The following is a 27,045-nucleotide window of genomic DNA, read 5'->3' as shown; positions in this document are numbered from 1 at the left end:
CAAATCCAGTGAGTGGCAGTTCTCTGGGCGAAATGCCTTGTTAATGAGAGAGGTCAGAGAATAGCTGGACTGGTTCAAGCTGACAGGAAGGTGAAAGTAACTCAAATAACCATGCATTACAACAGTGGTGTGGAGAAGAGCATCTCTGAACACACAACACGTTGAACCTTAAAGTGGATGGGCTACAGCAGCAGAAAATCACAAATATGCACTCAGTGGCCACTTTATTATCTACAGGTGCTACCTAAAACAAAGGCCACTGAGTATATATAACATAGGATTGAACTGAATGGAATTATTCTCCAATTTTCATCTCCATTGTCATTAAAAGCACCATCATCAATCAAGGCGTATTTGTGTGTGTTGCTTGGATTTCCAGCATGAGCAAGTTTTCTCATGCAAGGATTATTTTTAACGGTGTGTTGCAGTTTTCAATACCTGTACACAAGAGATTCAGTAGATGCTGGAAATCTAGAGCAATGCACACAAAATGCTGGAGGAACTCTGCAAATCAGGCATCATCAATGGAAAGGAATAAACAGTCATTATTTTTGAGCCAAGACCCTTCATCAGTACTGGGAGTTGTAATGAAGGGTCTTGGCTTGAAACATTAAATGTTTATTCTTTCCCATAGATGATACTGACCTGTTGAGTTCCTCCAGAGTTTTGCATGGTATGCAATGCCTGAACATCACTGCCTATTGTACAATGGCTTATATAAGATTATTTAAAAAAATAGGAGCAAGAATAGATGCTTGACCCTTCAAGCCTGCCTCATTGTTCAATATTACCATGGCTAATATGCCACCCACCTCATCTCCTATTCCAAATCACCTTCAATTCTCCAATCTTCAGAGAAACTTATCTACTTCCTTCTCAAATACTCCCATTGACCTAGCTTCCACAACCCCTCATGGTTTTGAATTCCAGAGATTCAATCTACTTTAGCCCGTGTATAATGGTTTATCACTTCCAAGGTCCTTGCTATTTTTTCAATTGTTTAACACCCACAAACCATTCATTCCATTCATTTATATTGTGGAGATATCTGAGCACAAGTCTGACTACTGTATTGTCTACATACAGTGATTGCACTTCTAAATTACGTAATTGATTATAATACATTTAGAACATTCTAAAAGAAAAGCAAAATTATTATATAAATGTAAGTCCTTTCTCTAGATGGGTATGTGGAGCAAACTGCAGTGGAACTGGTAGAATCAGGTACAACTCCAACATTTCAAAAGTTACATGGATAGGAAGATCTCGTGCAGGATTCCCTGAAGACTAACTTGCAGGTTGGGTCAGTGGTGAGGAAGCCAAATGCATATTAGCATTCACTTCAAGAGAACTAGAATATAAAAGCAACCATGTGATGCTGAGGAGCTTTCAAAGCATTGGTCAGACCGCGCTTGGAATATTATTATCTAAGAAGAGATGTGCTGGCATTGGAAGGATCCAAAGGAGGTACATTAAAAAAATCTGGGAATGAAAAGATTCACATGAGAAGTGTTTGATGGCTCTGGGCCTGTACTCACTGGAATTTAGAAGAACGAGGGGGAGATTCTCATTGGGACTTATTGAATGCTGAAAGGCCTAGATAGAGTATATATGGAATCCCCATTATTCCTATAATGGGGGAGTCTAGGACCAGAGAGGACAACCTCAGAATAAAGGAACATCTCTTTAGAAAATCTCTATTTAGAATGGAGATGGGGAGGAATTCCTTTAGCCAGAGGGTGGTGAATCTGTGGAATTCATTGCCACAGATGGCTGTGAAGACCAAGTCACTGAGTATATTTAAAGTAAACATTGGTAAGTTCTTGATTAGTAAGGCCATCAAAGTTTACAGGGAGAAAGCAGGAGAATGGGGTTGAGAGGGATAATAAATCAGCCATGATGGAATGATGGAGCAGACTTGATGGGTCAAATGGCCTAGTTCTGTCCAATGGGCATATAGGAAAGATTTAGAGGGATATGGATCAAATGTGGACAAAATGGATTGGCTCAGGTGGGCAACTTGGTCAGCAAGGACAAGTTGGGCCAAAGGACCTGCTTCCATCCTGTGACTGTCCATGACTCTCTGACAATATTTTTATTCTGACTGTGTTAGCCAAGTCTGCTTTTAAAGCAATAATACTCTGTTGGATGTTTAACATTTGAGTTTGAGACACAAGAGCCCGATGGTTCAGGGATAATAATTATTCTTGAACCTGGTGGTGTGAGTCCCGAGACTCCTGTACCACCTTCTTGATGGCAACAGTGAGAAGAGAGCATTTCCTGAGTGGGGTTCCATGATGATGAATGTTGCTGTCCATGTAGATGCGCTCACTGGTGGGGTGGGCTTTACCAGTGATGGATCGGGCTGTATCCACTACGTTTTGTCAGCTTTTCCATTCCAAGGCATTGGTGTTTCCATACTAGGCTGTGATGCAACCAGTCAGTATACTCTCCACTGCAGATCTATAGAAGTTTGCTGAAGTTTTAAATGCTATGCCAAATCTTTGCAGTCTTCTTATAGAGAGTCGAGGAGCTGCCTTGCTTTCTTCATAATGGCACTTACAAGCTGGACCTAGGACACATCTTCCGAAATGATAATATAAAGTTGCTGGCCATCTCCATCTCTGATCCCCATAAGGGGCATGGCTCATGGACCTCAGATTTTCTCCTCCTTACGTTTTGGTCTCAGAGAGTTGTGGATCAATGGAATGCTCTGCCTCAGAAGGCAGTGGAGACCAATTCTCTGGATGCTTTCAAGAAAGAGTTAGATAGAGCTCTTAAAGATAGCAGAGTCAAGGGGTATGTGGAGAAGGCAGGAACAGGGTACTGATTGTGGATGATCAGCCATGATCACATTGAATGGCGGTGCTGGCTCAAAGGGCTGAATGGCCTACTCCTGCACCTATTGTCTATTGTCTTGCTAACATTGAGTGAGAGGTTGGCGCTATGCCACCACTCAGCCAGATTTTCAGTCTCCCTCCCGTATGCTGACCTTTGTTTCGGTCAGCAATAGTGGTGTGGTCAGAAAGCTTGAATACGGCATTGAATATAGCTGTGTGCTTAGCCACATGGTCAGTACAAAGTGAGCAGAGCAGGAGGCAAAGCGCACAGCTCTGTTGTACACCTGTGCTGATGGCGACTGCTGAGGATCCCCGAGCTGACTGGAGATCTGCAAGTGAGGAAATTGAGGATCCGGTTTCACAAGGAGGTATTGAGTCTTAGGTCTTGAAGCTTATTGATTAGTTCTGAGGGGCAATAGTATTGAACACCAAGTTGTAGTCAATGAAGAGCATCCTGGTGTATGTCTCTTCGCTGCCCAGATTTTCCAGGGTTGAGTAAAGACCAATGAAATGGCATCTGCTGTGGACCTGTTGTGACAGTAGGCAAATTGGAGTGATCCAAGTAATTTCTCAGGCAGGTTTCATCACCAGCCTTTGAAAGCACTTCAATATCCTGGCAGGGAGGTTTGCTAAGGCTATTGGGGAGAGTTTAAACCAGAATTACTAGGGGGTGGGAACTGAACTGAAGAGATGGAGGAAGGAGCGGTTGGCTCACAAATAGAGAAAGCTTGTAGGCGGTGTGAGATGGAGGATAGGCAGGTGATAGGGAAGGGATGCGCTCAGACTGATGGCTTGAGATGTGTCTATTTTAATGCAAAGGTTATCATGGACAAAGCGGATGAGCTTAGAGAGTGGATCAGTACTTGGAGCTATGATGTTGTGGCCATTACAGAGACTTGGATGGCTCAGGGCAGGAATGGCTACTTTAGCTGTTTCAGAAAGGACAGGGAGGGGGGCAAAAGAGATGGAGGTGTGGCACTGTTGACCAGACATAGTGTCACAGCTGCAGAGAAGGAGGGAGTCATGGAGAGATTGTCTACTGAGTCTCTGTGTGTGGAAATTAGAAACAGGAAAGGGCCAATAACTCTACTGGCTGTTTTTATAGACCATCCAATAGTAACAGGGATATAAAGGAGCAGATAGGGAGGTAGATTCTGGGTTGGCGTGATGGGAGATTTTAATTTCCCCAATATTGATTGGCATCTCCCTAGAGCAAGGGGTTCAGATGTTGTGGAGTTTGTTAGGTGTGTTCAGATAGGTTTCCTGACACAATATATAGATAAGCCTACAAGAGGAGGGGCTGTACTTGTTCTGGTATTTGGAAATGAACCTGGTCAGGTGTCAGATCTCTCAGTGGGAGAGAATTTTGGAGATAGTGATACAATTCTATCTCCTTTACCATAGCATTAGAGAGGGATAGGAGCAGACAAGTTAGGAAAGCATTTAATTGGAGTAAGGGGAAATATGAAGCTATCAGGCAGGAACTTGGAAGCATACATTGGGAGCAGATGTTCTCAGGGAAATGTATGGTAGAAATGTGACAAATATTCAGGGAATATTTGCATAGCGTTCTGCATAGGTACATTCCAATGAGACAGGGAAAGGATGGTAGGGTATAGGAACTGTGGTACAAAGGCTGTTGAAAATCTAATCAAGAAGAAGAGAAGAGCTTACGAATGGTTCAAAAAATTAGATAATGATAGCGATCTAAAAACTTATAAGACTAACTGGAAGGAGCTTAAGAATGAAATTAGGAGAGTCAGAAGGGGCCATGAGAAGGCCTTGGCAAGCAGGATTAAGGAAAACCCCAAGGCATTCTACAAGTATGTGAAGAGCAAGAGGATAAGACTTGAGAAAATAAAAACAATCAAGTGTGACTGTGGAAAAGTGTGTATGAAACCGGAGGAGGTAGCGGAAACACTTAATAAATACTTTGCTTCAGTATTTACTCCGGAAAAGGACCTTGGCGATTGTCGGGATAACTTTCAATAGACTGAAAAGCTTGAGCGTATAGACATTAAGAAAAAGGATATACTGGAGCTTTTGGAAAGCATTAAGCTGGATAAAACACCTGTACTGGATGAAAAATACCCCAAGCTACTGTGGGAGGAGAGGGAAGAGATTGCTGGGCCTCTGGCAATGATCTTTGCATCATCAATGGGGACGGGAGAGGTTCTGGAGGATGAAAGGGTTGTAGATGTTGTTACTTTATTCAAGAAAGGGATTTAAGATAGCCCTGGAAATTACAGACCAGTGAGTCTTACTTCAGTGGTTAGTAAGTTGATGGAGAATATCCTGAGAGGCAGGATTTATGAATGCTTGGAGAGGCATAATATGATTAGGAATAGTTAGCATGGCTTTGTCAAAGGCAGGTTGTGCCTTATGAGCCTGACTGAATTTTTTGAGGATGTGACTAAACACATTGATGAAGGAAGAGCAGTAGATGCAGTGTATATGGATTTCAGCAAGGAATTTGATAAAGTACCCCATGCAAGGCTTATTGAGAAAGTGAGGAGGCATGGGATCCAAGGGGACCTTGCTTTGTGAATCCAGAACTGGCTTGCCCACAGAAGGCAAAGAGTGGTTATAGACAGGTCATATTCTGCATGGAGGTTGGTGACCAGTGGTGTGCCTCAGGGATCTGTTCTGGGACCCCTATTCTTCGTGATTTTTATAAATGACCTGTATAAGGAAATGGAAGGGTGGTTTAGTAAATTTGCACAAAGTAAACACAAAGGTTGGAGGTGTTGTGGTTAGTATGGAGGGCTGTCAGAGGTTACAGCGGGACATCAATAGGATGCAAAACTGGGCTGAGAAGTGGCAGATGGAGTTCAACCCAGGTAAGTGTGAGATGTTCATTTTGGTACGTTAAATATGATGGTAGAATGTGGTATTAATGGTAAGACTCTTGGCAGTGTGGAGGATCAGAGGGATCTTGAAGTCTGAGTCCACAGGACACTCAAAGCTGCTGCGAAAGTTGACTGTGTGGTTAAGAAGGCATACGGTGTATTGACCTTCATCAACCGTGGGATTGAGTTTAAGAGTCGAGAGGTAATGTTGCAGCTATATAGGACCCTGGTCAGACCTGACTTGGAGTACTGTGCTCAATTCTGGTCGCCGCACTATAGGAAGGATGTGGAAGCCATAGAAAGGGTGCAGAGGAGATTTCCAAGGATGCTGCCTGGATTGAGGAAAAGGTCTTATGACAATAATTTGAGTGAACTTGGGCTTGGTGCGACGGAGGATGAGGGGTGACCTGATAGAGGTGTATAAGATGGTGAGAGGCATTGATTTTGTGGATAGTCAGAGAACTTTTCCCAGGGCTGAAATGGCTAACACGAGAGGGCACAGTTTTAAGGTGCTGAGAAGTAGGTACAGAGGAGATGTCAGGGGTGAGTTTTTTATACAGAGAGTAGTGAGTGTGTGGAATGGGCTGCCGGCAATGGTGGTGGAGGCAGATACAATAAGGTTTTTTAAGAGACTCCTGGATAAGTACATGGAGCTTAGAAAGACAGAGGGCCATGAGTTAGCCTAGGTAATTTCTAAAGTAAGCACATATTCGGCACAGCTTTGTGGGCTGAAGGGCCTGTATTGTGCTGTAGGTTTTCTATGTTTCTATGACATATGTCAGTGATAATAAATCTGATTCTGGAAAATCTCACATCTTTTCCAGCGTATCTCCAAATTTATTACAGTCAATGAATTTCTGTTTCATGTAAACACTATTGTACTGCAGGAGAACTGCTAGCCAATCTAGGAACACATTACCAAGACTCGGATCATCCCAGAGCAAACTATATTGAGGAGGTATGGAAAAAAATCCTAAAATAAATGCAGAATCTGGTTTTGTAGTGTTGCATGAGGGAGTGAGAATGTTAATTATAATTCTTGCTCTTCGGTGTGAATCTTTAGGCCCACTTGAAGTAGAGTGCATGGTCTAGTTTTAACATTGCATTTGGGGGAAACAACATCACTGAAAACCTCAGTCACAATTTTTGCCTTCTGTTTCCTGGAGTGGGACTTGAACCCACAGACTTCAAGTTCAGGGTATGCTGCTGCCCACTGACCTTCTATTGACAGTGGAGAGCCCCACTGTCAAGGGGGCGGCACAGTAGTGTAACGCAATTACAGTGCAGTGACCCGGGTTCAATTCCGCTGCTACCTGTAAGGAGTTTGCACGTTCTCCCCATGAATGCCTGAGTTTCCTCCCACATTCCAAATGCACGTGGATAAGTAAGTTAATTGGTCACATGGGAGTAATTTGGTGGTGTGAGCTTGTTGGGCCAGATGTATTTCTAAATAAATAACAATTAAATAAATTATCAGTGAGGTTGTTAAATCAGTGCAAGACAAAATGCCTTTTGCTTACTGAAAATGTGTGGATTTGGAGGATGCATGTTATCTTGATCTTTAATTCTCAGAAAGACAAAAGCACAATAGAGTGGATAAAAACACACAGTAATCTCAGAGGGTAATTACAAGATAGCATCAATGTAAAGGAAGGAATGATGATAGCTGCTGAAACATTTCACAAATAGTTATTCAATAAGCTGGCTCAGAGATATCAGAAGCACTGGCTTGCATGCATGACAATGCAGTAGAAAATGAACTAGTGTCAGAGGCAGACAGGAAAACACAAAGGGGAAGATCGGCAGAGAAGTCACACAGGGAATTGTAGATCAGTTAGTTTGTCAATGGTGGGCAACAATGTTTGCAAAGCTCAGACAAAATATTCCCTAGAGATGTTAGAGCAGTAATGAAAATGTGAAACCACTCTTCTTCTTGGTCAGCCCTTTGGAGGAAGATAATGAGGCCTGTGTGGGATCTGGTGTTGGAGGTGTGCCCCCCCCCCAACCACCCCCAGCAGTTTCACTGTGCTTCCACGTGCTCTCCATTATGCACTCTGTGCCAAAGTGAATGCTCTACTTGGAGTGGCCATGAACCAGGATGTCACACATTTCTGAAGGAGGCTTTTCTCTCGTACTGATGGAGCTCAGAGTAAAGTGTCTGTTTCGGGAACCTGGTGTTGGGCATGCAGGTTGTGTGACCTGTCCCTTGAGCCAACTGAGCACATGTCAATGTCAAAACCATAAGACAATGGAACTGAGTTATGCCATTTGGCCCATCGAGTCTGTTCTGTCATTCCATCACGTCGGATCCCTTTCAACCCCATTCTCCTGCCTTGTCCCCATTATCTTTGATACCCTGACTAATCAAAAACCTATCAAGTTTAACTTTAAATATACCCAGTGACTTGGCCTTCAAAGCCATCAGTGGCAATTAATTCCACAGATTCACCACCCTTTGGCCAACGCTCCCTCCTAATTTTTTTTTACAGCTGCACAGACCAACCATTTCTCTGAGCAGGAAAATTTTTACATGGCCTGAAAAGTGAGTGGCACTTCATAATAACATTATTTAAAAGAAAATTCCACCTGCACGGCAACAAAGGCTGTGTGCGTGGGAACATTTCAGTCACTGCACAGCCCACGCACCTGCACAGTTTAGAGGGAAGGGCTAAAGAAATTCTGCATTAGCTCCGTTCCAAAGGGATGTCCTTCTGTTCTGAGGCTGTCTCCTCTGGTCCTAGACTCCCCACTATTGAAAACATCCTTTCCATGTCCATTGTATGTAGGTTTCGATAGGATTCAATGAAATCCCCCTCGTTCCTGTGAATTCCGGCAAGTAATGGCCGAGAAACACCAATTTCTCCTTCTGTGTTGGGGATGGTGGGTTGGGAGAGGAGAGTGATATTGGTTTGTTTACACTACCTGTGGATTCGAGGTGTTTTGTGGAGACTGAGTTGACAGTATATATCTCCAGTATTTTCAATGCCTGCAGGAGGTATTCCGTGGTTTAAGAATGTTCGGGAGGACAGAGTGCTCTTTTCTTCATATGGCCAGGGGCTTATCTGGGGCACTGGTCAACCCTGTCTTCCATTTTCAATGTCACCCTTTGCTGAGATGTGGATTCTGAATTTAGGAAGGGAACCATTTTTTCCAGAACCTTGTTGTTGACCTTTATAGTAAGTGGTCATTGTTGTCCAATGGGGAGAGTCGTAGAGTGCTTCAGCCCATCTAGTTCATGCTGAACTGCCATTCTGCCTGTTCCTATTCATAAGACATTAAGACATCTGAGCAGAATTAGGACATTCAGACCATCGAGTTTGCTCTGCCATTCCATCATGGCTGACTTATTATTCCTTTCAACCCCATCCTCCTGCCTTCTCCCTGTAACCTTTGACACCCTTACCTAATTTGGAACCTATCAAACTCAGCTTTAAATATACCCAACAACTTGGACTCCATCCCCGCCTGCACCATAACCCTCCATATCTCCTCCCATCCACGTACTCATCTAAACAAGGTGGTGGGGTTGGGGAGGCAATAACATTGTAAATCATTTGATTCAAGAACCAGAATAATGGTGTCAAAATTTGCCCTTGGTACTATCAGAATGAAGATTAATATTACTGGCATTCATCTTCTTCTTCTTGGGCCCTTAGTTCCCAGTGGAGAATAGGACATCGATGAACTCTCACCTCCATCGTCCTCTGTTCTGAGCCAGTTTCTCAAGAGTGGACCAGGGGTGTGACCATCATCTGAATTCAGATTTGACATCTCTCTCCCATATGTTCTTTGGATGCCCCTTTTTTCCTTGGGGATTCCATTTTAAAGCCTGCCTGGTGATGTTGATGTTTGGCTTCCTTGAGGTGTGGCCAATCCAACTCCATTTCCATTTGTATCCCTATGGATTCCTGGTTGGTGTTTTCCCACAGTGTCTGATAGATTACTTTGTCAGCATATCTGATGTTTAGTATCCTTCTCAGGCATTAGTTGATGAAAGCCAGCAGTTTTTGTAGTGCCCTGCCTGGTACTTGACTCTCGTGTTCCAGGTACCCAAGGTAGCTATGGACTTTGATGACAGAAGAGTTGTTGGTTATGCAGGAACCTGATGACTTTCCCTGCGCTGTGTCATGTGCTCAATCAATGATGAGCCTCTTCTGATGAAATCGATGGTATGGCTGGAGTTCAATGTTTCTGTAATCCATTGTATCCACTGTCCAGGGGACTGGCCTCTACAGCTTCACCAGAGCCCTGTTGACTGGCCTTACCCATTTCCACCTCTCACAACGGTGATGTAGGGTTGAACTTTGAGAGGTAATATCACTGTCATATGACATGAAATTTGTTGTTTTGCAGCAGCAGTACAGTGCAATGCATATTAATAAAAAACTAAAATTATGATAAGATGTATATATAACAATAAAATTTATTAAGTAGTGGAAAAAAGGGAGGGGAAAAATAGTGAGGTAGTGTTTATGAGTTTATTGTCCATTCGGAAATCGGATGGTGGAGGAGAAGAAGCTGTTCCTGAAACTTTGAGTGTGTGTCTTTAAGCTCCTGTATTACTTCCGCAATGAAGGGCTTTGATACTGTGACCGTAATTGGCCACCGACAGATTACATTCACAAGATGAGTTAAGGAGCAGTTGCTGTTCACATTAATGAGAACGTGGAATGCATTTCCTCTTCATCTCATGTTCTTGATAGTTCTTGCATATTTACTTATTATTATTATTATTCTGTTCTTTTTGTATTTATAGACAATAGACAATAGGTGCAGAAGTAGACCATTCGGCCCCTCGAGTCTGCACCGCCATTCTGAGATCATGGCTGATCATTCACTATCAATACCCAGTCCCTGCCTTGTCCCCATATCCCTTGATTCCCCTATCCATCAGATATCTATCCAGCTCCTTCTTGAAAGCATCCAGAGAATTGGCCTCCACCGTCTTCCGAGGCAGTGCATTCCACACCTCCACAACTCTCTGGGAGAAGAAGCTCTTCCTCAACTCTGTTTTAAATAACTGACCTCTTATTCTCAATCCATGCCCTCTGGTACTGGACTCTCCCAACATCTGGAACATATTTCCTGCCTCAATCCTATCAAATCCTTTAATTATCTTAAACGTTTCAATCAGATCCCCTCTCAATCTCCTCAATTCCAGCGTGTACAAGCCCAATCTCTCCAATCTCTCTGCGTAAGACAGCCCTGCCAACCCAGGAATCAACCTAGTGAATCTACGCTGCACTTCCTCAATTGCCAGAATGTCCTTCCTTAAACCTGGAGACCAAAACTGTACACAATATTCCAGGTGTGGTCTCACCAGGGCCCTGTACAAATGCAAAAGAACATCCTTGCTCTTGTATTCAATTCCCCTTGTAACAAAGGCCAACATTCCATTTGCCCTCTTCACTGCTTTGCACAGCTTGTTGTCCTTTGCTCACTAGTTGACTGGCCAAACTGGAGTGGGGTGTCCCAGGGCATGTCCTGGGTGATGGGGGTCCTTAATGATAGATGCCAACTTTTTTTTATGGCATCTTTTTTTTGATGCTGTACTATAATAACCCTGTGTGGAATCCACCTAAGTGAGATGTGTGGTGCTTCATGTTAGTAGGAAGAGTTATTGCAGGGAGTGGAGGCAGATAGATGGGGTGGAGTCATCTGGGAATACAGATATTCAAATGGATGAAAATAGCAACACTAGTTATTGAAATCAAAAGTTATCCATGCAACAAATTGGCATTCTTTCAAAGGTGAAAAGGTGCACAGAGAAGGAGCATTAAACTTTCATTACACTGTTGTTGGGATATTATTCATATTCCACCACAGTACAAAGGATCATTGAAGTAATAATTAGCGTACTAACCTGTATACCTTTGGAACGTGGGAGGAACCAAAGCACCTGGAGGAAACCCATGCGGTTATGGAGAGAACATACAAACTCCTTACAGGCAGCAGTGCAACTGAACCCGGGTCCCTGGCATTGTAATAGTGTTATATTAACTGCTATACTACTGTGTTGTCCTTGTTAGAACTATAGAACCATAGAACATTACAACACAGAAACAGGCCTTTTGGCCCTTCTTGGCTGTGCCGAACCATTTTTCTCCCTAGTCCCACTGACCTGCACCTGGGCCATATCCCTCCAAATCCCTCTCATCCATGCACCTATCCAAGTTTTTCTTAAATGTCAGAAGTGAGCCCACATTCACCATTTCATCTGGCAGCTCATTCCACACTCCCACCACTCTCCGCGTGAAGAAGCCCACCCCCCATGTTCCCTTTAAACTTTTCCCCCTTCACCCTTAACCCATGACCTCTGGTTTTTTTCCTCCCCTGGCCTCAGTGGAAAAAGCCTGCTTGCATTCACTCTATCTATACCCATCATAATTTTATACACCTCTATCAAATCACCCCTCATTCTCCTACGCTCCGGGGAATAAAGTCCTAACCTATTCAACCTTTCTCTGTAACTCAGTTTCTCAAGTCCTGGCAACATCCTTGTAAACCTCCTCTGCACTCTTTCAACCTTAGTAATATCCTTCCTGTAATTAGGTGACCAAAACTGCACACAATACTCCAAATTCGGTCTCACCAATGTCTTATACAACCTCACCATTACATTCCAACTCTTATACTCAATACTTTGATTTATAAAGGCCAATGTACCAAAAGCTCTCTTTACGACCCTATCTACTTTGATGCCACTTTTAGGGAAGTATGTATCTGTACTCCCAGATCCCTCTGTTCTACTGCACTCCTCAGTGTCCTACCATTTACCTTGTATGTTCTACCTTGGTTTGACCTTCCGAAGTGCAATACCTCACACTTGTCCGCATTAAACTCCATCTGCCATTTTTCAGCCCATTCCTCCAACTGGTCCAAATCCCTCTGCAAGCTTTGAAATCCTTCCTCACTGTCCACTACACCTCCAATCTTTGTATCATCAGCAAATTTGCTTATCCAATTTGCCACATTATCATCCAGATCATTGATATAGGTGACAAATAACAATGGACCCAGCACTGATCCCTGTGGCACACCACTAGTCACAGGCCTCCACTCAGAGTAGCAATCCTCCACTACCACTCTCTGGCTTCTTCCATTGAGCCAATGTCTAATCCAATTTACTACCGCTCCATGTATACCTAGCGACTGAATCTAACCTCCCATGTGGGACCTTGTCAAAGGCCTTACTGAAGTCCATGTATACAACATCCACTTTCCTGGTAACTTCCTCGAAAAACTCTAATAGATTGGTTAAACATGACCTATCACGCACAAAGCCATGCTGACTTTTTCTAATAAGTCCCTGTCTATCCAAATACTTGCAGATCCTGTATTCCTTTCAATAATTTATCTACTACTGATGACAAACTTACCAGCCTATAATTTCCTGGCTTACTTTTTGAGCCTTTTTTAAACAACAGAACAACATGAGCTATCCTCCAATCCTCCGGCACCTGACCTGTGGATATTGACATTTTAAATATTTCTGCCAGGGCCCCTGCAATTTCAACACTAGTCTCCTTCAAGGTCTGAGGGAATACCCTGTCAGGTCCTGGGGATTTATCTACTTTGATTTGCCTCAAGACAGCAAGCACCTCCTCCTCTTTAATCTGTATAAGTTCCATGAACTCCCTACTTGTTTGCCTTGTTTCCATATACTCCATTCCAGTTTCCTTAGTAAATACTGATGCAAAAAACCCATTTAATATCTCTCCCAACACGAGTGAATCTGCAGATGCTGGAAATAAATATAAAACACAAAATGCTGGCAGAACTCAGCAGGCCAGACAGCATCTATGGGAGGAGGTAGTAACGACATTTCGTGCCGAAACCCTTCATCAGGAGTAAAGTAACATGGGATGGTCGAGGACGGATAAGAAGTGGGGGGAGGGATAAAGTAAAGAGCTGGGAAGTGATAGGCTGGAGGGAAATGGGCTAGGGGGAAGGCGGAGAATTATGGGAAATAAAAGAAAAAGAAAGGTAGGGCTGGGGGGAGAGATTATAGTGAGGGGGGAAAAGAGAGAGAAAGAGAGACTAAAATAATAGATAGGGATGGGGGGGCAGAGGTATCAACGCAGGTCAGTGTGTTGGATGTTCATATAACCATATAACCATATAACAATCACAGCACGGAAACAAGCCATCTCGGCCCTCCTAGTCCGTGCCGAACTCTTAATCTCACCTAGTCCCACCTACCCGCACAGCCCATAACCCTTCATTCCTTTCCTGTCCATATACCTATCCAATTTTACCTTAAATGACACAACTGAACTGGCCTCTACTACTTCTACAGGAAGCTCATTCCACACAGCTATCACTCTCTGAGTAAAGAAATACCCCCTCGTGTTTCCCTTAAACTTTTGCCCCCTAACTCTCAAATCATGTCCTCTCGTTTGAATCTCCCCTACTCTCAATGGAAACTGCCTATTCACGTCAACTCTATCTGTCCCTCTCAAAATTTTAAATACCTCGATCAAATCCCCCCTCAACCTTCTACGCTCCAATGAATAGAGACCTAACTTGTTCAACATTTCTCTGTAACTTAAGTGCTGAAACCCAGGTAACATCCTAGTAAATCGTCTCTGCACTCTCTCTAATTTATTGGTATCTTTCCTATAATTCGGTGACCAGAACTACACAATATTCCAAATTTGGCCTTACCAATGCCTTGTACAATTTTAACATTACATCCCAACTTCTGTACCCAATACTCTGATTTATAAAGGCCAGCGTTCCAAAAGCCTTCTTCACCACCCTTTCTACATGAGACTCCACCTTTAGGGAACTATGCACTGTTATTCCTCGATCTCTCTGTTCCACTGCATTCCTCAATGCCCTACCATTTATCCTGTATGTTCTATTTGGATTATTCCTGCCAAAATGTAGAACCTCACACTTCTCAGCATTAAACTCCATCTGCCAACATTCAGCCCATTCTTCTAACCGGCATAAATCTCCCTGCAAGCTTTGAAAACCCACCTCATTAACCGCAACACCTCCTACCTTAGTATCATCGGCATACTTACTAATCCAATTTATCACCCCATCATCCAGATCATTTATGTATATTACAAACAACATTGGGCCCAAAACAGATCCCTGAGGCACCCCGGTAGTCACCGGCCTCCATCCCGATAAACAATTATCCACCACTACTCTCTGGCATCTCCCATCTAGCCACTGTTGAATCCATTTTATTACTCCAGTATTAATACCTAACGACTGAACCTTCTTAACTAACCTTCCATGTGGAACTTTGTCAAAGGCTTTGCTGAAGTCCATATAGACTACATCCACTGCCTTACCCTCGTCAACATTCCTCGTAACTTCTTCAAAAAATTCAATAAGGTTTGTCAAACATGACCTTCCACGCACAAATCCATGCTGGCTACTCCTAATCAGATCCTGTCTATCCAGATAATTATAAATACTATCTCTAAGAATACTTTCCATTAATTTACCCACCACTGATGTCAAACTGACAGGTCTATAATTACTAGGCTTACTTCTAGAACCCTTTTTAAACAATGGAACCACATGAGCAATACGCCAATCCTCCGGCACAATCCCCGTTTCTAATGACATCTGAAAGATCTCCGTCAGAGCTCCTGCTATCTCTACACAAACTTCCCTCAAGGTCCTGGGGAATATCCTGTCAGGACCCAGAGATTTATCCACTTTTAAATTTCTTAAAAGCGCCAGTACTTCCACCTCTTTAATTGTCATAGGTTCCATAACTTCATGCCGGCAGGAAGGAGGCTACCTAGGCGGGAGTTAAGGTATTGCTCCGTTGACCTGCGTGTGGCCTCATCTTGACGGTAGAGGAAGCCATGGACAGACATGTTGGAGTGGGAGTGGTCTGTGGAATTGAAGTGTGTGGCCACAGGGAGATCCCGCCACTGCTGGAGGACCGAGCGCTGGTGTTCGGCGAAATGGTCTCCCAGTCTGCTGTGGGTCTCCTACGTGATCCCACCACCAACCACATCTTCCCCTCCCCCCCCACTCTCGGCTTTCCGCAGGGATTGCTCCCTATGCGACTCCCTTGTCCATTCATCCCCCCCATCCCTCCCCACGGACCTCCCTCCGGGTACTCATCCCTGCAAACGGAAGAAGTGCTACACCTGCCCCCACACTTCTTCCCTCACCACCATCCCAGGCCCCAGACAGTCCTTTCAGGTGAGGCACCACTTCACCTGCGAGTCAACTGGGGTGATATACTGTATCCGGTGCTCCCGATGTGGCCATTTATACATTGGGGAGACCCGCCGCAGACTGGGAGACCGTTTCACCGAACACCGGCGCTCAGTCCTCCAGCAGTGGCGGGATCTCCCTGTGGCCACACACTTCAATTCTACAGACCACTCCCACTCCAACATGTCTGTCCATGGCCTCCTCTACCGTCAAGATGAGGCCACACGCAGGTCGATGGAGCAATACCTTACTCCCACGTAGGTAGTCTCCTACCTGCTGGCATGAACATCCAACACAGACCTCCATTGATACCCCTACCCCCCATCCCTATCTATTATTTTAGTTTGGTTCTCTTTCTCTCTCTTTTTCCCCCTCACTATAATCTCTCCTCCCAGCCCTACCTTTCTTTCTCTTTTATTTCCCATAATTCTCCACCTTCCCCCTAGCCCATTTCCCTCCAGCCTATCACTTCCCACCTCTCTACTTTATCTCTCCCCCCACTTCTTATCCCCCCTCGACCATCCCATGTTACTTCACTCCTGATGAAGGGTTTCGGCTCGAAACATCATTATTACCTCCTCCCATGGATGCTGTCTGGCCTGCTAAGTTCTGCCAGCATTTTGTGTTTTTTATTTTTTTTTAATATCTCTCCCATTTCTTTTGGTTCCATACATAGCCGACCACTCTGATCTTCAAGAGGACCAATTTTATCCCTTACTATCCTTTTGCTCTACCCTACCTATAGAAGCTCTTAGGATTATCCTTTACCCTGACTGCCAAAGCAACCTCATGTCTTCTTTTAGCCCTCCTGATTTCTTTCTTAAGTATTTAATTACTCTTTTTATACTCCTCAAGCATCTTATTTCCGCCCTGGTGCCTATACATGTTATACATCGCTCTGTTCTTCTTTAACTTTCTTTCTTCTTCTTCTTGTTGGCCACAATTGTCTTCCAGAAGCCAGCACCCTTTCAACAGTTATTGCAGTGCACAGCAAGTGCCTATGACAACCAGCACTGACGCTGTATGAGGCTTCATTAATTACAAAGATAACACAGGTGACAAAAGGTTATGCTCCCTCTTAACTGGATCACAGCCAAACCAAGTTCCTGTCTCTTCCCATATCTAGCCCCTACACACCTGCAGCTGTGGATTACTAATTAGCCACTGAGTCAAAAAAGCTGGCAATACTAGTTATTGAGATCAAACAACTATTTACACAAAGAATAGCCATTCATTCCAAAACTGGAAGGGAATACAGATAAGGAGCATTAAACCTTCATAAACTGGCATATCGTTCATAGTACGTCATAGTACAAAAGGGTCAGTGAGACACTAAAGTAAACAGATGTTAATGTTTTCCAGGCTGATGTCAGGAAGTGAAGCAATGAAGTAAAACTGGCCCATAAAAGAAATAGCTTGGGAGAGACTCAATGAACTGATATGGTGACTGTAATTGCCACTGATGGATTACGTTCACAAGATGAGTTGAAGAGCAGTTGCTGTTCACATTGACAAGAACAAGGAATGCATTTCCTCTTCATCTCTTGATAGTTATTGCTTATTTATTTATTATTATTATATTATTGTTATTATTATTATTATTTCTTTTAGTACTTGCGCAGTTTGTTGTCTTTTGCACACTGGTTGAACACCTAAATTGGTGCGATCTTTCATTGATTCTACTATGGTTATTATTCTATTATGGATATATTGAGTATGCCTGCAAGAAAATTAATCTCTGGGCTGGAAATGATGACATAAATATACTTTGATAATAAATTTACTTTGAACTTTGAATTTTTGCAGGCCTGCTAGTAACTGGCCTGGGGATATAGAATACAGAACCCATTAGAGATTGAAGATTAAAGATTAGCTTTAATTGTCATGCGTACATCAAAATATATTGTGAAATGTGTGACTTGCATCAATGACCAACATAGTCGGAGGAATGTGCTGGGACATCCTGCAAGTGTCACCATGTTTCCCCGCGCCAGCATTGCATGCCCACAATTTACTAACACTAATCCACACAGCTTTTGGAATGTAGGAGGAAACTGGAGCACCTGACTTTGTGACCCACTCAGTCACAAAGGGAACATACAAACTCCTTATAAGCAGCAGCAGAATTGAACCCGGGTTGCTGGCGCTGTTAAAGCATTACTCTTGTTGCTATGCTACCATGTTGGCCCAAACTGGTGACAGGGTGGAACAGCTTGCAGACCTGGTGCTTCAGGACTTCAGTCCTGAACTCCGTTACTGTGTGTGCGTGTGGAGTTTGCAGGATCTCCCCATGGTGGGTTTTTTTTCCATGCCTGCTTCACTTTCCTCCCACCTCCCAACAATATGCGAGCCGGTAGGATAATTGCCTTCCTGTAAATTATCCCTAGGTGCAGCTGAGTGGAAGACTCTAACAGGGGAATAAAATGGGGTTAGTGTATATGGCTGGTTGATGGTCAGCATGGGCTTGATGGGCCAAATGGCCTGTATTGTGCCATATTATGCTGTAGGATATTGAACAGCACAGCCCTTCAGCCCACAATATCTGTGTTGTGCATATATTCAATTACTTTTTTAAACATCAAAAGGGGGAGGTTTGATATACTGTATGTGTTGGTAAGAAATGATAAGAATGGGGGGAGCTGTTAGTGAAGAAAGGGAGGGAAGAAATATTTTGAGTGAGAGGAGATTCTTGAACAATGTAACTGTCACCGTGGATTTGTCAAATGTCACTGCTCTGTGCCACAAATTCGTGCTCAAATTGTTAAGAGTTGAAAAACCTCAGTATCAAACAAAGACAATATCACAAGAGTTGGCACTACTTTAATTACAAAATCTCAAACAGTAGCAAAAGAAATCACTTGAAAAACAAACAACAAATAGGTTCTTCATGAAGTCGTGGAGAAGAATTAGAATGATCATTCAGACTTCACTCGAGTAATTGCAACTGAATAGCATGAGAACAGTTGGGATTGGACAGCCCTGTTCCCCACACATAAACCACGATCCTATACAAAGACCCAACCATATCAAAACAGAGCCAAGATAAGGCAAAGCTGCTCCAAAAGCAGCTCCTTGGTTTCCGTCTCCAGTTTTTTGGAATCGAATATTTAGAAATACAGGCCCTTCCATCTCACAATGCTGCACCCACATGACCAATTAAGCTAGTAACCTGGCTGCCTTTTGAGTGTGGGAGGACGCCGGTGCACCCGGAGGAAACCTATGCCGTCACAGGATGAACGTACAAGCTTCTTACAGAGAGCGGAGGGATTGAGCCCATGTAATTGCTGCTGTAATAGTGTTACGCTGAAGTCCTAGGCCAAATCAAAGGTAGTGATGAATTCACATGTAGGAGAGAGATTGAAAGACTGGCTGAGTGGTGTCAAAACAACAACCTCTTCAACATCTTACTCAGTCAGCAGACAAAGGGACAAAGCCAGAGGTGGAGGGGATCAGCAACTTCAAATTCCTCAGTGTTATCATTTCAGAGAACCTGTCCAGGGCCCAGCTCTTAAGTGCAATTACGAAGAAAGAATGGTAGCACCTGTGGTGAACTACATATACCTGTCTGGACATGCCCCCCCCCCCCCCCCGCTGACTGCTCCTGTGGCTCCTCCCACAGACCCCGGTATAAAGGCGATTGAGGCCTGAGCCCGGCCCTCAGTCTCCAGGATGTAGTATGGTGGTCACTCACTGTTTGTTCCTTCTTCCAGTCAGATATCTCGCCTTTACGTCTCACAGTGAGTTATTGATGGTGCATCAGCACCTCTATTTCCTTAGGAGTTTGCAAAGATACAGCATGACATCCAAAACTTTGACAAACTTCTATAGATGCGTTGTGGAGAGTATATTGATTGGCTGCATCACAGCCTGGTATGGAAACACCAATACCCTTGAATGGAAAATCCTACAATAAGTAGTCGATATGGCCCAATCATCTTAGGTAAAGTCCTCCCCACCTTTGAGCACATCAATACAAAACGTCAGTGCGGAAAAGCAGCATCCATCATCATGGACCCCCGCCATCCAACATATGCTCTCTTCTCATTGCTGCCATCAGGAAGAAGGCACAGGAGCCTTAGGTCTTACACCACCAGATTCAGGAACAGTTATTACCCCTCAGCCTTCAGGCTCTTGAAACAAAGGGGATAATTTCACACTATTTCACTTCATCATTGATTATGGGCTCACCTTCAAGGACTATTCATCTCATGTTCTCGATATTTATTGCTTATTTATTTATTATTATTTCTTTCTTTTTGTATTTGCACACTGTTTGAATGCCCAAGTTGGTTTGATCTTGCATTGATTCTATGATGGTTATTATTTATTACAGATTTATTGAGAATGCCCACAAGAAAATGTATCTCAGCATTGTATTTTGTGACATATACGTACTTTGATAATATATTTACTTTGAACTTTCAACTATGCTACCATGCCCCCCCCCCCCCGTTATTGGCCACAATTGTCTTCCAGAAGCCAGCACCCTTTCAACAGTTATTGCAGTGCACAGCAAGTGCCTATGACAACCAGCACTGACGCTGTATGAGGCTTCATCAATTACAAAGATAACACAGGTGACAAAAATTTATCTCTCTTTTACTCAGATCGCAGCTAAACTAAATTCCTGGCAACACACACAAATTGCTGGAGGAACTCAGCAGGCCAGGAAGCATCTATGGAAAAGAGTACAGTCAACATTTCGGGCAGGAAATCAAATTTCTGCCTTTTCACATATCCAGTCCCTACACATCTGCAGCATCATGTTACAAAGCAACACCAAACCTCACTGCCTCGACTGAGCTTCCCTCAGCATAGGCCAGTGAGCTTAATTGTGTCTCTGTGAACCAGGATAAAAGGCCAAATCTGACATCAGGTGTGGCGAATCTTAGCCTCTACCACCTGCGTTATCTTTGTGAGAGTTGGCCAATGCACTAACTTAAAACGGAAAAAAAATGCTGTAAAAGTTCATTCCTGTTGAAGGGTCTCTGCACAAGACATCATCTCTTCATTCCTTTCCATAGACGCTGCCTGACCTGCTGAATTCCCCCAGCATTTTGTGTGTGTTACTCTGGATTTCCAGCATCTGCAGGATCTCTTGTGATAATGAAATGTTCAGCAAGTCTGCCAGCTTCAGTGGGCAGGGAAATGGAGTTAACATTTCATTTCTGGTGACCTTCCATTATTCCGGGAGAGAAGACGGGGGTGAGAGGAAGAGGAAAAGAAGGCAAAAGGGAACGTCTGTAAGAGGGTGAAGTCAAGAAGAATCCATAGACAAAAGGAGTGGATGAGCAAGGAAAGATTTGACAGTGATAGGGTACAGTACCAAATAAGCCTATTCAGGGGCCGGGAAGTATGGATGTTTTGGCATAATTTCAATCCATAAGAAACAATATTAGCCTGCAGAATGCACACTCAGTGACCACTTTATTAGGTGCACTTGTTGAGCTGCTGGTTGATGGAAATATCTAATTAGCCAAACACCTGGCAGTAATTCAAAGCAGACACCATCAAGAGGTTTAGTTGTTATACAGTCCAAACATCAGAAAACATTCAGTGAGTGGCAGTTCTGTGGCTGAAAACACCTTGTTAACGAGAGAGGTTAGAGGAGAATGGCTAGACTGGTTCAAGCTGACAGGAAGTCAACAGTACAGGTAAGTCAAATAATCACAGATTACAACTGCTGTGTGCAGAAGAGCATATCTGAATGCACAACAGGTCCAACCTTGAAGTGGATGGACCACAACAGCAGAAAACCATGGAGGTACACCCAGGTACAGGAGACACCTAATAAGTGGCCACTAAGTGTATGTGATATTGATTTAGGATCCCCATTGAAGCTATCTCCCCTATCACCAACGCATACAGTATTCAGAAGCACTTAAGCCCGAGAAACAAAGACTAACTTGGCCGAATAAACCAGGTCCACAATGTAGACTATAAGGTTGACATAGGTTAAAACGGTCGCTGTGACTTGGTTGTCCCAATAGCACCTGCCTCGTTCACAGGCCCGTGGTCTGTTCGGAGTGCCGTAGCGTTCGCTGAAGCAGAAAACTGGCCAGATGATCGCCACAGTAATGTACATCAGAACGGCCAGGACGTTGTAGACTGCCAAAAAAGTCTCGAAGGGAAACGGTAACGCAGCTGTGAGTTTGGCAATGGTTAAAATTATGATCAGGAAAGTGAGGATAAAACAGATACAGTATACAGCCATGCACCACTGCCGACCAGAGTTGGCCTGATATGAGCCCTCAACAAGTACGAAGATAATGCAGGCGATAAAAGCTTCCAACACTTTAAGCAGTCCTGGGACAGTCTTTAAAAAGCCGCTGATTTCACCAGGCTTCGCTCGCGTGAGACCGACTTCAGTCGCGTAGGCAATGAAGCAGAGGCAGGACATGGCAGTGGCCGCTATTTGCTGGTCCTCGGTTGCGCGCTGGTCGGAGGAGAGGTAAATGCTGGGGTAAATAATCGAGGCGGTCAGGTTCAACAGCGTGGCCAGCATCGCGAACGACGTGGTGAAGTCCTCCCAGGATATCGGAATGTTGGTGTGAAGGCCTGTCAGCTCCAGCACGACGATGATAAAGGTAACGGCGAACGAAAAGCACCATGCGAACATACACCAGCCTCCGTAAGACCCCGAGTAACGATCCACATGAGCAATCAGACTGAACGCCGTACATGAGAGAAAGACTTCAAAAAGCCTCACAATCCCCACTGGGGTGATCAACGATCTGAAATTCATTTGCACAGGCATCCTATCTATGAAACTCTACTCCCGGTATACAGGTACTTCTGTGTTTGCAGCAACGCTCTGGGGCGCGGCTCACTGCGATCCACATAAAACTTAATATGTTACATATTCTCCCACAAGCATTCTTCCTGGTGAGTCATGTCTGATCGCCACACCGATGGTTTATTTGCTTCTCTGAGGTGGCTGGGATAACACAGGAGAGAGAGCCTACCTTAAGATTAGTTTCCTAGGTACTTTATTTTCTGCTGAGTCGAAGCATTTCTTTATGAGAAGATACACATCCTACCCTTCTGATGGAATCATTTTCAGAACGTGCCTTTGCCTCTGGGGTGGATTAAACCTATCAAGGCTCTTTCGCTCCTGACTGTAAAGTCACAATCTAACTTTAAAGAGAAGCTAGTGATGCAAAAAAAAATCGTCTGTTGATTTCTCTGGGCTGTGAGTGCTTGCCGACTTTCAGACAGGGTCATGAACAGGAAATTTTTACAAGGCATTTTAAATGTTTTTTTTATTGCCATACACATACAATGAATATTTGCAATGAAAAGAGGGTGCAGGTGACTCAGGATTCACACCACCCGGGGTTAAGGAACAGTTGTTACCCTGCAACCATCAGGCCCTCGAGCCAAAGGGGATAACTTCACTCAGCTTCACCTTGTTCAATCATTGAAATGTGCCCACAACCTTATGGGCTCTCTTTCGAGAACTCATCCTCTTATGTTCTAGATATTTATTGCTTATTTATTTAACATTACTATTTCTTTCTTTTTATTTATTTCTTTGTTGTCTTTTGCACTCTGGTTGAACCCCCAGTTGGTGTGACCTTTCATTGATTCTATTATTGAATTTGACAAGAAAATAGACCTCACGGTTGTATATGTTGATATATATGTACTTTGATAATAAATTTATTTTGAACTTTCTTGAACTTTGAAAATTGAAAAATCACATACTTTTGATTTTATTTATTAATTGAAGGGTATAAATGAAATATAGTACAGAAAAGAATATCTTTCATGTTTCATAAACTTTTGAGCTGACCGGTGATTTATTAACAATGAGCTATTAACTTTCTTTCTGTGTCTGTTTTTGCAATTTGTAGCAGTGTTGCAACTTGAAACACTGACAGTGTAAATACTTTGAAGCTCTGAAGTGTTCCAAACTAAATCAAGTCAAGTCCAGTCACATTTCGACCATAACTGCTGGTACAGTGCATAGTAAAAATGAGACAACATTTTTCAGGACCATGGTTTACATGACACAGTACAAAAACTAGACTGAACTATGTAATAAAAGAACACAGAGAAAGCTACACTAGACTACAGACCTACACTGGACTGCATAAAGTGAACAAAAAACAGTGCAGGCATTACAATAAATAATAAACAGGACAGTAGGGCAAGGTGTCAGTCCAGGCTTCGGGTATTGAGGAGTCTGATAGCTTGGGGGAAGAAACTGTTACATAGTCTGGTCGTGAGAGCCCAAATGCTTCGGAGCCTTTTCCCAGATGGCAGAAGGGAGAAGAGATTGTATGAGGGGTGCATGGGGTCCTTCATAATGCTGTTTCCTTTGCGGATGCAGCGTGTAGTGTAAATGTCTGTGATGGCAGGAAGAGAGACCCCGATGATCTTCTCAGCTGACCTCACTATCCACTGCAGGGTCTTGCAATCCGAGATGGTGCAATTTCTGAACCAGGCAGTGATGCAGTTGCTCAGGATGCTCTCAATACAACCCCTGTACAATGTGATGAAGATGGGGGGTGGGAGATGGACTTTGCTCAGCCTTCGCAAAAAGTAGAGATGCTGCTGGGCTTTCTTTGCTATGGAGCTGGTGTTGAGGGACCAGGTGAGATTCTCCGCCAGGTGAACACCAAGAAATCTGGTGCTGTTTACGATCTCTACTGAGGAGTTGTCGATGTTCAGCGGGGAGTGGTCACTCTGTGCCCTCCTGAAGTCAACAACCATCTCTTTTGTTTTGTTCACATTAAGAGACAGGTTGTTGGCTCTGCACCAGTCCGTTAGCCACTGCACCTCCTCTCTGTAAGCTGACTTGTGTTTGACAGAATCCAAAGCTTCCCTCTGTACTGATTGACAGGCCACCTGCTCTAGAGGGCACTACAAGGAGTGAGGGGGTTGGGAAACATATTTCAGCACTGAGTGCATCAAAGGAGGCTTTCACTGAAGCAGAGCGTTCAGAGAGAATTCGAAGAGCACTGAGGGCACGGCTCCATCCTACAGATGAGACAGGGGACAATGAACATTACAAAAGAGCAGACTACAGAATGGAAAGGTTCGGAAGTTGTCGTTGGTCAGGATGGACATGCAGTATTCGTGAGACACAGAGGTACATATGTGAGAGTGCATCATTCCAGACCAGGTAAAGCACAAACTGAAGCTGATCAGAAATCCATGGAGAATAGCACAAGAAATGAAAAGCACTTACTGATACAGTGTCACACCACACAGACAGTGCTGAAGAGAATGCAGTTGGGGACTCGACTGACTAGCTTGACCAGAAATCATCACAAGTGCAAAGAGAACATCAGAACCAGAATCACAATCAGGTTTAATATCATCGGCATATGCCATGAAATTTGTTAACTTAGCGGCAGCAGTACATGACAATACATGATGATATAGAAAACAGAATCATTCAATTACAGTACATGTATTGAAAAGTTAAATTAAAAATTCTTCAAAAACAGAAATAAAAAAGTGAGGTAGTGTTCATGGGTTCAATGTACGTCCATGGAAGTTTCAGTCTTAAAACAGAACGAACTGTGAGATTTGTAGACCAAAACACTAGTATTTCATAGAAAGCTGAAGTCTTAGGATGAGCAGGCAAAGTCACTGGGAGAAACAAAAACTGGTACAACTTGAATTACCTAGAATCAGCCACCGTCGCTGGCAGGATAGTGTCAGTTGACATATCGCATGTAGACAGACTTCATGTTGGCTCAAGTATAGATCAGGCTGGGCCATTTGAGAAATGTCAAGATGGAGGTGTCCTGGTAACTATGGAGGTGTCATTTGAATCTGCAAAACAAGATGAAATCATTAGTTGGATTAATAATGGAGTGTCTGAGAAAGTCAGAGACTTTGGCCAAAAGACAGTGTCTAAGAGATGGTGTACACCCTGAAAGAAATCCTGACAGGAATTACACCAAATGCATGCCTAGTAGGTAGAGGTTTTAAGGAGCTGAACACAAAAGAACTCTGAAAAGACTCACCAACATGTGCAGCAGAGTCTCTGCGACTACTTCTCACAGTGATATGTCAAAAGCATTGGCAACTCCTTGCTTGGACACAAAATCAGCATTCTTACAGGAAAAGGAGCTGTTACGTGATATTTACATTAAACCCCTGCATGAAGCCAGAAGTGAAGGAACACTGTGGAAACTCAAAAAGTGTGTGTGTGTGTGTGTGTGTGTGTGTGTGGTCTAGCAGATACATCACTCTACTGGTACAAAAAAAATCAAGAAAATATTGTTGAAAACAGGTGGAAAGATGTCACAAGTGGATCCAGCTGTTTTTTTTAATTGGCAAGATTCGGAATGTCACTTGATTGGAGTGTTTGCCAGTCATGTAGATGACTTTATATTGGGAGGCTCACAAAACTTTACCACAACAGTCATCCCTCAGCTAGAGTCAGCTTTTCAGGTTCGAGGTTCTGCTACTCTATGTAAGGACAGACATTCTTGCTGTTGACAGAGCAGTACCAAGAAAGCTACGTCAGGAGTCTTCAGACAATCCCCATTGAACCTTCACGTGCCATACAGAGGGATGCACCCCTCAGTACCACAGATCAAAGGTGGGTGGCAAGACAGAGCACATCTGACATCAGGTTTGATGCCTGCAACTTGGCATCCAGCACAAAAAAAAAAGCCACAATACAAACTTTACATGAGGCAAACAAGATAGTGTGCAAAGTTCAATCTGAAAAAGTAGACTTGAAGTTTCAACAGATTGGAAAAGGTGGCTTATTGAGGCTCGTTGTCTTCAGTGATGCCTCACTTGGAAATTCTCCTGATGCGGGTTCTCAAGGCAGACATTTTATTGTACTGACGGGAGAAGAGGGAAGATTTTCACCTCTCTGTTGGCAATCAAAAAGGATCCGAAGAGTTGTACATGGTGCACTGACCAGAGAAACCCTTGTGATGTCTGATGGTATTGAGAATGCCATTTATCTGGCCATACTCTATTCTGAGCTTGTCCATTGGGACCCAAAGATTCTACAAATAACTTGTCACAGACAATTACTCTCTGGTTGACGCTATCAAATCCAACAAGTTAGTTACAGAGGAGAGGCTTCGTCTAGCACAGGAACTTGTCCAAGCACAGAAAATCCATCACATGGTCAACTGCAAAGGAACAGCTAGCTGACTGCCTCGCAAAGAAGGGAGCAC

At 43.5% G+C, this 27,045-nt stretch overlaps 1 protein-coding gene across 1 annotated transcript; it reads right to left on the bottom strand.

The window, feature by feature from the left end:
* Positions 1 to 18,686: 18,686 nt before the first annotated feature.
* On the bottom strand, positions 18,687 to 23,146 carry LOC132399126 (myeloid-associated differentiation marker homolog). The gene has a single exon (XM_059979138.1). It carries the CDS (start codon positions 22,641 to 22,643, stop codon positions 21,768 to 21,770), a length of 876 nt encoding a protein of 291 aa, XP_059835121.1. The 5' UTR covers positions 22,644 to 23,146; the 3' UTR covers positions 18,687 to 21,767.
* Between the last annotated feature and the right edge of the window lie 3,899 nt (positions 23,147 to 27,045).

The sequence above is a fragment of the Hypanus sabinus genome, chromosome 9 (assembly GCF_030144855.1).
Source record: "Hypanus sabinus isolate sHypSab1 chromosome 9, sHypSab1.hap1, whole genome shotgun sequence".
NCBI classification, from domain to species: Eukaryota; Metazoa; Chordata; class Chondrichthyes; order Myliobatiformes; family Dasyatidae; genus Hypanus; species Hypanus sabinus.
Note: the sequence above shows the minus strand (reverse complement) of the source record. Positions and strands in the feature narration are given on the sequence as shown.